The sequence below is a fragment of the Uranotaenia lowii genome, chromosome 3 (genome assembly GCF_029784155.1).
Source record: "Uranotaenia lowii strain MFRU-FL chromosome 3, ASM2978415v1, whole genome shotgun sequence".
Classification (NCBI taxonomy): domain Eukaryota; kingdom Metazoa; phylum Arthropoda; class Insecta; order Diptera; family Culicidae; genus Uranotaenia; species Uranotaenia lowii.
This window is the reverse complement of record NC_073693.1, coordinates 106,025,688-106,037,893: the sequence shown is the minus strand read 5'-3', so window position 1 is coordinate 106,037,893 and position 12,206 is coordinate 106,025,688. Positions and strand designations below refer to the sequence as shown.

Genomic DNA, 12,206 nt, shown 5'->3' with positions numbered 1-12,206 from the left:
TTGCCTTGAACTGCTGCTCGTCCTTAGCAGTTTTTTTTTGTCTTCTTTAGGTTCCGCTTGACAATAGCCCAGTATTTCTCAATTGGGCGGAGCTCTGGCGTGTTGGGAGGGTTCTTGTCCTTGGGAACCACCTGCACGTTGTTGGCGGCGTACCACTCCATGGCCGTTTTACCGTAAACACTCTTTCACGTAAATTTCTTGGTTGACAGTCCCGGAAGCTATGAAAATGCTGCTTTTCAAGCCACAGGTACAGATGGCTTGCCAAACCAGATATTTCTTCTCGAACTTTGACTGTTTCATGTGCTTGAAAATATCTGCTATCTTTCCCCTTACTTTTGCCGTATAAAACTCCTGTCCCGGAAGCTGCTTGTAGTCGGCTTTGACGTAGGATTCGTCGTCCATTACTACGCAGTCAAACTTCGTCAGCATCGTCGTGTACAGCCTCCGGGATCGCGGTTTGGTCTTCGTATTTTGTTTATCATCGCGATTTGGAGTCACTACCTTCTTGAAAGTCTATAGTCCGGCTCGTTTTTTGGCTCGATGCACGGTTGTAGACGATACACCCAGCATATTTGCGGCATCTCGGAGAGAGAGTATAGGGTTTCGCTTGAAACTAACGGCAACTCTCTTTGTCGTCTCAGCGGCTCCCGGTTTTCGATTTCTCTCCGATCTACACTTCCTGGCTGTCGACAAACGTTCCCCAAACACTTTAATTACATTTGTAACGGTTGATTTGGCAACTTTTAGCGATTTTGCCAGCTTTGCGTGCGAGTAGCTCGGATTTTCGCGATGCGCGAGCAAAATTTTGATACGCTGCTCTTCTTCCTTGGACGGCATTTTGACAACTGAAGAGTGAATTCCAAAATCCAAATAGGAGCAACATTCCGCACACTCACACACCTTCAAAATGAGGGGTGTTCAGGTTTTTTTAAATGCAATATTGAAAGAAATACGTCAAGTTGATATTGACCAAATTTTGACCGTATCACCCTCTATTTTTGTTCTTTTCCGGGGAAATGCTTCTCATTTTCACTAAATTTATGAAATGTGGAGCTCACGAGACACAGATACACACGAGTTTTAAGTTAAACTGTAACCACCAACACCCAGCAGAACTCAAATGTCATCTGGAATGAGCAGGGATGTAGCAAAATCGATCGTGGTTAGACATAATGGTACACCCTAAGATTATATCCACTTCCACATACATTCCAGATTGTTCGGCTTTATCATTATTCTAGCCCTTGTTATTTTAGCTGTCGCAAAAATCGCAACATTCTTTTAAACATGAAAACAAAAATCATATTAAAAAAATAATGATTGATTCGCTAGTAACTCCTAAAATATTTTCTATATTTAGAAAGTAAGGAAAGTAAGAAAAAGTGATGTATTAACTAATAGTTAATTGTAACCAACAGGCTGCGTTTAAGTTAATAAAATTACAAATTACAATTGTAGGCATCCCAGATTTCCCGGATTTATTCGGACATAAACGGGTTTTCAAAGTAAAGTGGACTGGACAAGAAAAGCCAATTATGATCTGGCTGAAACAGAAAACTCAAAAAGGTTTAAATATTCTTTAGCTATCTTTATCAAAATTGTATTTTTTTTTAATAATTTTAAAAACGATTCGAACGTTGTTGACGAGTTTCGATAAAAAATAAAAATTTGAGGTGTTTGGTATTAGATTTTTTTTTTCAAAAAATCACTGGCTTCTGCTTGATTTGTTCGAATTTTGTGAAAAAAATATCAAAATCAAATGCCCAGATTTTGCTAGGTTTTGATAAAAGTTGTACTAGGGGCCCCTTAACTTATATTATAGGGAAACTATTAGAGATACTATTCCACTGAGGCCCCCTTACTTGTTATATTTTACGTTTTAATTCCAATTTTCTCGTTTCAATTCTTTTTTTGGCTAGATTAGTAGAGCTTAAAGTAGTATGATTAAAGTAATGTTATATTTTTTTCTTCCTCCGTGGCCCCCTTGAGCCGAGCGACCCAGGGCAATTGGCTCAATATTAGTGAAAGAGAAACATAAACTATCATCGAAGACCCTTAGGCCAGAACAAATATCAATGTCATCTTTTGTCTGACAAACTAGAGACTATTTTGACGTATAGCTTTTGATAAGACAACAAACATATAACATTGGAAAAATAGCGATTGAAAAAGATAAAATTGAACAGGTACATTTAAAAAGCCAGCCAACACTGCTGAAAAATTGAGCCAAATTTATAGGACACATTTCTCGCGTTTGTACCGCTCACAAGTGATTTTTATCCGTTTGCGTATCAAAAAATCCCAAACTTGTCAATAATTTTTAGTATTCAAATCACACAAAACCAACGGAAAAAATTGTAACATGTTTAATAAAATTTTAAAAATCAAATTTGTTTGTTGTAAAAAATGTAAATGAAAAAAATTTAAAAAAAATGTGAATGGTAATAACTTTAACAAAATAATGAATTCAAAGATATGGCTAGATTTTTTGTCAAAAAATGCCTAATACGTTTTGAAGCCAAAACATACCGCTTAATTGTGTAAACAAATGCATTTGTTTCAATCCAATGGGGTTGTTTTAAAAAGAGAACAAAAACAGTCGTAAATGAGTGAATTCACGTCACAAAAAAAGGAAACTTTTTAATTTTACGGGAAAACTGACAATTTCTAACAAAAATAGAGATCTTCTTCGTAAACGATGAAAAGATTCTGGTACACAAAATTTAATATAAATCGGTTGGAATCAAGCTGAGTAACAGCAGCGCGAAAAAGTGAATTCGCGTCACAAAATTTGATATTTTGTAAAATTTTATAAGGGGAAATATGCTCTGAAAGCTCTGGAAGGTTTGACCCTCCAGATAGTCGGATTTCTACAAATTGAACATAATTTAGTTGAATTTTTAATTAGTTTGTAATTTTCAATAAAAAAAAAATAAATTATGGAAATTAAAATTCGAAGAATTTTTCTATTTGGTGAATCTTCAAAAGAAAAGATCGTGAGAAACAGTAATAATTTTAACAAATGATTCCTCAACATGTTACTATTCAAGTGCAAGATAAACTAGGAAAAATTAGGAAAAAAATACTGAAAATTTATGATTGTACAAGTCAGAATAACCAAACAACATTTTTAAAAGCATTTATAAAATTTAGAAGCTCTAAAGTAAGGTTACCAGATTGCCCGATTATATCCAGGTTTGCCCGGATATTTCATACAAAATTTTAGAACAGCCCGGCCCGGCCTGGTTACCCGGATTTATTTGAAAAATTCCCGCATTTTTTCGCTTTATTTGGCAAATAAATAAAAAAAAGATTAAATTGTGTTGTAATTTTTTTTTATTTAGCCACCAAAACAAATATGTTTGAGCGGATTTTGCAAAAAGAATCATGAAAGGATTTTTCGAAGACTAAAACTCGATTTCAAGTTTATTTTTGAATTTTTATGAAAAAATTATTTTTTTTTTCAATTCTTTTATCTTGATTTTTGTTGAGTAATTTCTGGGTTCTGACAAAATTTGCCCAGATATTGCCTGGATTTAAAAGTGGTATGCCCGAATTTTGCCAGGTTTTTTTTTATAGTAAATAGCCCGGATTGTCCGGCCCGGATATGTGCTGAAAAAACTCTGGCAACCTTACTCTGAAGAATGGTTCAGATTAACTGGAAATTTCTTGACGTGAATTCAGTCTAGTGAGTCTGTAGTCTAGTCTAGTGTAGTCTGAGTGAATTCGCGTTACAACTTTAAAGAGACATAAGTTTGTTCGTTGTTGTTCAATCGGGAAGCTATGCACATCAAATTGTGGGTAATTGTTTTTTCTACAACTTATTCGAAGATACTGACATCCTATTTCCACAGAGAGAACAGGAAATTAAAGTGTTATGTACTAAAATTTAAAATGGTCAATTCTAGCGTGAATTCACGTCACAAAAATAATCGATCACAACACAAAAAAAATTGTTTTAATAACCAAATTATGTTCCTTTTTAAGAATATTTAATTTGCGATCGTTTGCAATTATTTTATTTTTAAATTTTCAAGTAAACTTCTAGAATGAATGAAAAATTCAAAAAAGTCAGGAAAGGCGATATCACGTCACGATGGAATGGTCATAAGTTGAATTTCTTTAGTACAAAGCTCGTCTTATCACTTTATGTTATTTTTTTATTGTTTCGATTATACCTAGTTGTTTTGCCGAATGGCGAATTATGACATTCGCGACTTAGTAACTTTTTTAAGAAGAATCTAGTTATCCCCATTTCTTTTGTAATTGTTTTCAAAGTTTTCTCATTACTAATTGATCTCTTGGGATCTCAAAGTAGCCCACAAATTTCGCCAAAAGTGTAAGTTCTAATTGGAATCCTTTAACAAATCGACATCCAACGGTCCAATCTTAGCTATCCCGTTAAAACACTGCTCGAAAGTAACGCAATCAATTATTTCACAATTACTGCAGCAGCAGCTTTCAGCATTTAACTTAGAAAGCCCTCCTCGAAAAGCAGCGTTTAAAATTTTAACATCCAATAAACGAGAGGTGGTGTAGCTGCTTCCTGGAAGAGTTTCCCTCTTCGCTCATCTTGCAAACGTGTGTTTGTGAAGGAACGTTCGTCGTGGATAATACGTGGAAAAACTTTCCGCAATTGCATTAAATTTCCTTATCGTTCGTTTGCTTGCACACTTTCTAAGAGGCTGATGCCAGTTAGAAAGATTCCATCACTAGAGTGGATTCTGTGAGGCAGGTTTTCTTCTTCAGGTTCGAGCAGGATTTTCGGAACAGCAAAATCGACTTCGATTGTGGTTTCTGCTTCTGCTGCAGCTTTTGTGGCAAGTTTCACGGCTTAGAGCAAATTGAACTTTGGAATTCTTGAGAGTTTTCGATTTGAGCTAAATTGACAAAAGCGTCCAAGACCGGAGGGACTTTTCTATGTGATGTAGACAAGTTATTCACATACTTTTTTCTGAAACTCCAAACACTCTGAACCTTAAAAATGCACATTTTTATGTTTCCTATTTTTTTTCTTTGGTGTTCGAATTTTTTTTCAACCTGGAGGTTGAAAAGTTCAACTGCCTGAATTGAAAGTTTAAACATAATTCAGACACCCATGGGACCCAGTAAACTCGAAACTTTAATTCAACAGCAAATTGATATCGACAGGCTACACCGTACTGGGTAGAAGGAAATGTTATCTGATTAAAGTTACATGAGACTGGCCCGTCAAGAGTAAAGATCCCATAAATTTAAACTCAAACTCTTGAACATTGCTTTTAAATAAAAACAATGTAAAGAAAAACGAAACTTTTTTCCACTCCGACAGGCTGATAAGTCTCTAGAGAGCTTCCTGCTGGAAAACAACGTTCGGCGCTAAGCTGTCCATTTCACTTAAAAGTGTACTAATTTTTTTAATGGGTGTAAAAGGAACTTACCTTAAAATCAATATAACCATTTTTGTCCATGTCAAACGTCCGGAAAACGTGGTCGCAAAATTCTTCGGCATTGCCAGACGGGAAGAACATTTTGTACATATCTACGAACTTGGCCGGCGTCAGTTTGCCGTTTGGACAATCTTGCTGCAAATGAAAAGGGAGAGAAAGAGAAAAAAAAATATTTTAGTTTATTTGTGTAATCATTTGCATTCTGTTGTTTCAGCAATAAAAAATGGAACAAATTTTAACCAATTCATGATATTGTACAACAACTGAAACAAAACGAAACGACCGCCGCCGCAACGAACAAGGAATCTTTTCTCACTTGAGCGCATCATCTCAAAAGGACCTACCAAAAAAAAGGAAACCGTGCCAAAAGTCGAATACCATATCGGACCCACAGATGTTCACGTCCATTCATACATGCATACATACGGGCTAGCACACATACAACAGCAACCTCCATTCACCATAGAAGCTTAAAACAATGATAATCACAACTGCCACCCGAAAGTGCCAGTCAGTCATGGTCCATTATTATCTGGATAATGCGGGAATGAGAGCAAACGCCGCCCACCGAGAGGTCCCACCTCCGTTGTTGGTTGCAGTAAGCATGTAACCCGAAAAAAAGCTTACCAAGTACGGACGGACAACCCCGTAAAATTTATTCCAGCATTTTGGCTCATCTATGCATATGTTCTACCTCAGAGATAGGAACTCAGAAACGAATTCTGGCAAGCTTGGGCTGAGAACATACTTTCTGGGAAAATTAGTAAACGTGAATGGAAAAATATGTGACGGAACGGGTGTTCCATGATACGTGGAAGATGCAGCAACTGCTCAAGAAACCTGAATTTACTTAAAAAGGGTTCATTGAAGCTTAATCAGCTCTCGTTTCTGTCTGAAGAGAATGCTTATCAGCCCAAAATTTAAGTTCTGAAGAGAATGCTAATCAGCTTCTGAGTGAATGTGAAAAAACTTCTACGCGCCGAAAAAAAATCCGGTTGACAGCTCTCGTTCATTCAAATGAAGCTCCCGACATATCTGTATAATTACAGTATATGACCGGTAAGGCCATACGGACACAAGAGAGCTTGTCGGGTGTGCCAAAGGGGTCAATACTTGGCCCGGTCCTGTGGAACGTCATGTATGACGAGCTCCTACGAATGAGCCTCCCATCGGCAGCTGAACTCGTAGGATAATTGAAAGATATAGTCCTCTTGGCGAGAGGCTCCTCAACAGCGGTGGTACAGCTTCTTGCCACAGTAGCTACCCAGGCAGTGGAAAGCTGGATGCACTCCCAATGCCTGAGTCTAGCTTACCACAAATCCGAGATGGTGCTGATTATCAACCTGATCTCGCCCCAAACAGATGTCATCGCAGTTGGACCGTGAGATATCGTGATGATCGAATACAGACTCAACTTCACGAAGTCGATATCGTGTGTAAGAAGAAGACGGTCGAAAAGACTTAGCCCTCGCAAAAAGTGTAACCTGTAAACAATGCTTTTAGACCGGTTGTCCTCTTCGGGCACGAGACGTGGATATTGCTCGAGGAGGACCTGCAAACTCGGAGTATTTGAGCGACGAGTGGTAAGAACCATCTTTGGCGGTGTGCAGGAGAACGAAGTGTGGAGGCGAAGGATGGATCACGAGTTCGCGCGACTCTACGGTGAACCCAGTATTCAGAAGGTGGCAAAGGCTGGACGGATACTCTGAGCAAGACATGTTGCGAAATGCCGGACGATTGTCCTGTAGAACAAGTGTTCGCTACGAGTCCGCTAGGAAAGAGACGAGCAAGGGCGCATAGAGCAAAGTGGTTAGACCAAGTGGAGCGTATGGCGTATGCGGGATGCCCGAGAAGTTGGAGAACAGTAGCCATGGACCGAGTGAATCGAAGGAATATTGTGTCGAACTCCTCGGCAATCCGAAATAGCAGGAGGAGGATACTGTCATGCGTAACCATGTCAATCTTGCGGTACGGAGTGGCGGCCTGGAGGCAGGCCCTGGGAAAACAGTGTAATCTGCAGAGACTTAGCAGCGTCCAGCAGCTGATGAACCTGTAGATTATCAGTAGATAATGGACCGTTTCGTCCGACGCCGCCTGTGTAGTGGCGGACGTCATGCCCATCTCGGATTTGTTAGAAAATGATTACGCCTACCAAGATACGCTCAACGGACGAGATCTCGCCTATGAGGACTTGATGTCCAACTGAGCCGCGGGACATCTCAGCGATAGGAAGATGGATTCATCCTCTGATCTCACACATCGGGTACTGGATTGATTGGGAGAAGACACGGTGAAGTGGACTTCCATATGACACAGTCCCTGACTGGTAATGGGTGCTTCATGAACTATCGCCACCGGTTTGCACATGTGGCTTCGCCATATTTCCCGGCATCCTGGAAGAGGACGTCTGATGAGAAGTCACCCGAACATGTGGTGTTCGTCTGTCCGATGTTTGAGGCTGTACGTACCAACATACATGCAGTCTGTGGGCCAAACACGACAGTATACAACGTAATGCAGAGGATGTGAACGAATTCTAACATTTGGCATGCGGTCAGCGATGGGTTCACCCTGACCATGACTGCCATGCACAGAAGCTGGAGTCAACGGCAGTCTGCGAAGGCTGCAGGATAACTCCATCGTCGATTATGGTCGTTTTAACATTTTTAAGTTATTTGCGCCTCTTAATCATCAACAATGCAGTTGGCGGATAGTTATTTAAAAACTTTTCCGGAAATGTTCGATGTTTATTCTTGGGTTCGAACTCATGCACATTAAAATAAAGGTGACACTGGTATTAAGAAATATTTCTGGTGCATTTTTTCGTCCGAATGGCATTCGTATAAACTTATTCTCTCATTTTCAGGTTTTCCAATCTTTTCGTCATTGATTGAATTTTTTGCAATGAAGGACGACAAGATTGGAAATTCTTAAAACCGTCTAAAAATGAGAGAATAAGTTTATACGAATGCCATTTGGACTAAAAAATGCACCAGCAATATTCCTAATACTGGTGTCAGCTTTATTTCAAAGCTATTCTGATAAAAGGTTGAACAGTTGCAGAAATAGGGGCCGCTTCGGGTGTTTCCAGTTTCTTACAAAATGGTTGATACTGTGGCCCTGATCAAGGAACTTGTAATACTAGTGCAGAGTAAGTCTAAAACACAGTAAGACGCTCACAGCTTGAAATGTCTAAGTAAGCTTTCTAGGCTCAGTGGAGGTCGCTCCGAAGACCAAAGCTATTCGTTCGAAAAGGTTCAATGTTGTAGTCCAAACGATGGGATGCGAATTTGTAACTTGTAGCCGCCACTGACCGATCCCTTACTGGCGTACGACTTAAGCGCCACTCCGTTAGGAGATCGTACGCCACGGTTTAATATGCCCGGTGAGACTCCGCTGAGGGCGAGTCCATAAATTGTCCTTAAAAGTGATTAAGGATCGGATCAGATAGGGCTCTCCAAATAGCTAACCCAAAATGCGACGAAACTAACACATGACGAAATTGCTATCAATCAACATGAAATCCCAGAACAGCTCAGTTATAGATCACCCATACCTGGCAATCACATCACCGAACTAGCGACCTCCCGGATCCCAATTACAATCGGCAATTTAGGTACATCTGAACCCCCAGGTCCTTCCCCTTACTACCCCAGTGTGGTCAAGTCCTTCACTTAATTAATGAAACAGTTCAACAACATTTACAGTTTTACAATTTATTGCCTAACGATCGACTTTGAATTATGGCATTTCAAATTCTACCTATCTACTTGCGTGCAATACTTTCTTAAACGCCTAAATGTCCTTCTTCATCGTGCGTGCTTTCAGCGACAAGTCTCGATGCAGCATAGCTTGTCGCGCCCGGGCTTTTATGTTGAGAAGTGGGGCTTCCCTAAATTATCGGCTGGGAAATTCGGCCTCGCCACTTATGTTTTCATGCAACGGGATCTAAGTCACCGTAAATGGAAAATATTTTCGGATCAGCAATTTTTCCACTGGGGCATCATATAGGCATGACCCCCTCGATGCTATAAAGCTTCCCCAAGAAATTCCGACTGGAATCGACTCACCCAATCCTGCGTTCCTGATACTAGCTGGCGAAAAGGAGAGTCACTGGCGGTCCCGTTGATGACTCCTTATGATGAGTCACGCTCTTGGATGCTGTGGTTGCGCCACTTGGGTGTTAGTCGAAGGTGTTGGGTGTCGAACGAAGGTGATTTTCCAACGCGAGATGACAACGCTTAGGGATTTGACCTGCGGTCAAAGGGCGATGACCGACGCTGTGTCGCACTGCACTGACCTTGAACAGCTGCTGAGTCAGTTAAATAAGCTTGTGTTAACTGGAGTGGCCCTCTCGGCCACGTGGAGCTCCCGTCACTCCCCCGAAACGCTGTGGTGACGTAACGTTTCGCTTCCGACGGGTTATATTGTCGGGTGTTCTTGACGTGGCGGGAAAACGGAGCAGCGGAGTACTGCGTGGTCCAGGTTTGATCCGGCTGGGGGGAAAATGTGTGCCTTCTTTGACACAGAAACATTAAAACACGCACGATTTATTCAAGCACGCACAATTACCTTGATGGATGAAACTTTGCACGAAAAAACTATCTTTATCTAGCACGCACTTTCCTGAACTAATTCTCTAAGCTAGAAAACGAGAATTACCTATTAATTAATATGAAAAATCTGACCGCACTATAGCTTACTTCAAATTGGACTCAAACATTCACGGCCCACACGCACTTCCACTGCCGATCACGCTCAAGAAACGTTTGATCGCCTCCTTGAGCTCTCAGTACAGGGAAGGCGACCTTGCTACGAACGCCCTCGGCGGAAGTTCACAATCCCCGAGAGTTCTAAGAGATCATCTCAAGAGATTATAATTTCGTCAACTGCATCAGAATCGCAGTAGCTAATTGGTTCTAACTGAAACAATTCAACACCTCGCGGGAGAATGTATGAACGTCTCCTCAGCGTATCGAACCGCATTGCTCAAACCGTCGATCGCGCGAATCGATATTATGTACGAGATCGATGGAGGGGCGGACAAACTGGGCCTACTTAAAGGCGGAGAGTAAATGTTGAATTTTCGAACATGCGGACTGCTACAAACTCCCATGAGCTAAAAGGGCTCAAAGAGAAAAAAAAGAGCTCAATGCGGAAAGGGGCTCACCAGGCGACTTAAGGCCTGGGACCCTCAAAAACCTTGTCCGGTATCCGTTGGTCTGGCAGGATCCTGGCAAAGATGGCAAGAAAGCTAAACGTAGCATCAAGTCACGGTTTTACCGCGTAATGGATCAAGAAGAGGAAATCCCAATTACAAAACCGAACGTAAACATGAGCGAATAGGAGGGCAGCAAACTGACTTGGACCAATACGTGAATTCATCACTAAGGCCGTCATCGTTTTGGTTGTAACCAACGATCAAACACCGGAAGGCTTAGTTGTTTTTGACTGGTAAGATAACTGCCAGAAGCTTCCTGAGGGATTATTTAGAGACCCTGTCAAATGTTAGTACGTTTAGCTTTGGTAGTCGTCAGTAGACGATATTTACAACCGCACAAATCACATAACTGAACGATTTTTGGTTTTGGCTATGATGGGTCAGAACTAGATTTGCTATGAGGAAAGATCACACACTTTTTGAGAAGAACAATCCCGGGTGGTGTCAAAGTACAACGACCGATGCACTCTCGGGTGTTGAGGATATACCAAAGACCCTCCTGGGAAACATTTTATCAAAAAAAAAATTACCACTTTGGTGAGCAGCTTATAAACAAAATGTTAGCTTATTTTCGACAAAATTGCCTAAAGGATCCATTCGGATCGTAAAAATAAAAAATTAAACCTTATATCCAGTTTCGAAATAGCCATCAACATTGTTTTACACTTAATCTTTTCATTCACTCTCGATTCTCTCTTCAATCTATCTTGATTCTTTCTTGATTCTCTCTAGATTCTTCCTTGATTCTCCCTTGATTATCTCTTAATTCGCTCTTGATTCTCTCTTGATTCTCTCTTGATTCTCTCTTGATTCTCTCTTGATTCTCTCTTGACTCTCTCTGGATTCATTTTTGATTCTCTCTTGTTTCTCTCTTGATTCTCTCTTGATGCTGTATCGATTCTCTCTTGATTCTGATTCGCTTCCTTGTCCATTATTCTTTCTTTATTTTCTCTTTATTTTTACTACAGTTGATTGATTCCTCTTGACTCTCATTTTATAAACTTTTTATTGACTTTTGATTCTCTCTTCAGTTTCCCTGATTTTCTCTTGATTTTCTCTTAATTATTTCTTGATTTTCTCTTAGCGCCGATGTGGTCTAGTGGATCGGCTGGCGCGAGTCTGGTATTGGTACGCCAGGCGTACTGGGTTCGATTCCCGGTATCGGCAAGAAAAACTTTTGGGTTCGAATCCCATAAGCGGGTCGACAGGTAAGATGTGTTCATTATATAACTGACTATATAATTGGAATGTTCAATCAGTTGCCAGCTGGCCAGGTATATACACGGATGCCGGAATACCTGTAAGTAAACTAGCCCACCTGATTGATTCGTTCTTCCAAAATATACCTACATCAACACACGCAATACATTCACCACATAACAGTTCATACGAAGCCATGGGGTCCGGGTATGGTGGCGCGCTGCATTGGAGATTTGTCGAACCTAATAATCTAAGGCAGGGGTGAGCAACACGCGGCCCGCGGGCCGCATGTGGCCCGCGAAACCCTTTTGTGCGCCCCGCGAAGCTTTTTTCAAATTTTTATGTCTTAATTTTTT

The 12,206-nt window shown here is 40.5% G+C and overlaps 2 protein-coding genes across 8 annotated transcripts in view; both read right to left on the bottom strand.

Moving 5' to 3' along the window:
- LOC129754530 (neurocalcin homolog) overlaps positions 1-12,206 on the bottom strand; it is a 424,186-nt gene that overhangs the window by 120,635 nt on the left and 291,345 nt on the right. The gene's annotated exons all lie outside the window — the stretch shown is intronic.
- Positions 1-12,206, bottom strand: part of LOC129754532 (neuronal calcium sensor 2) — a 364,232-nt gene that overhangs the window by 70,622 nt on the left and 281,404 nt on the right. For all 5 annotated transcript variants that reach the window (XM_055750668.1, XM_055750663.1, XM_055750665.1 and 2 more), the window contains one exon: positions 5,421-5,564. In XM_055750668.1, coding sequence (XP_055606643.1) covers positions 5,421-5,564 — 144 coding nt within the window. The remainder of the gene's footprint in view (positions 1-5,420; positions 5,565-12,206) is intronic.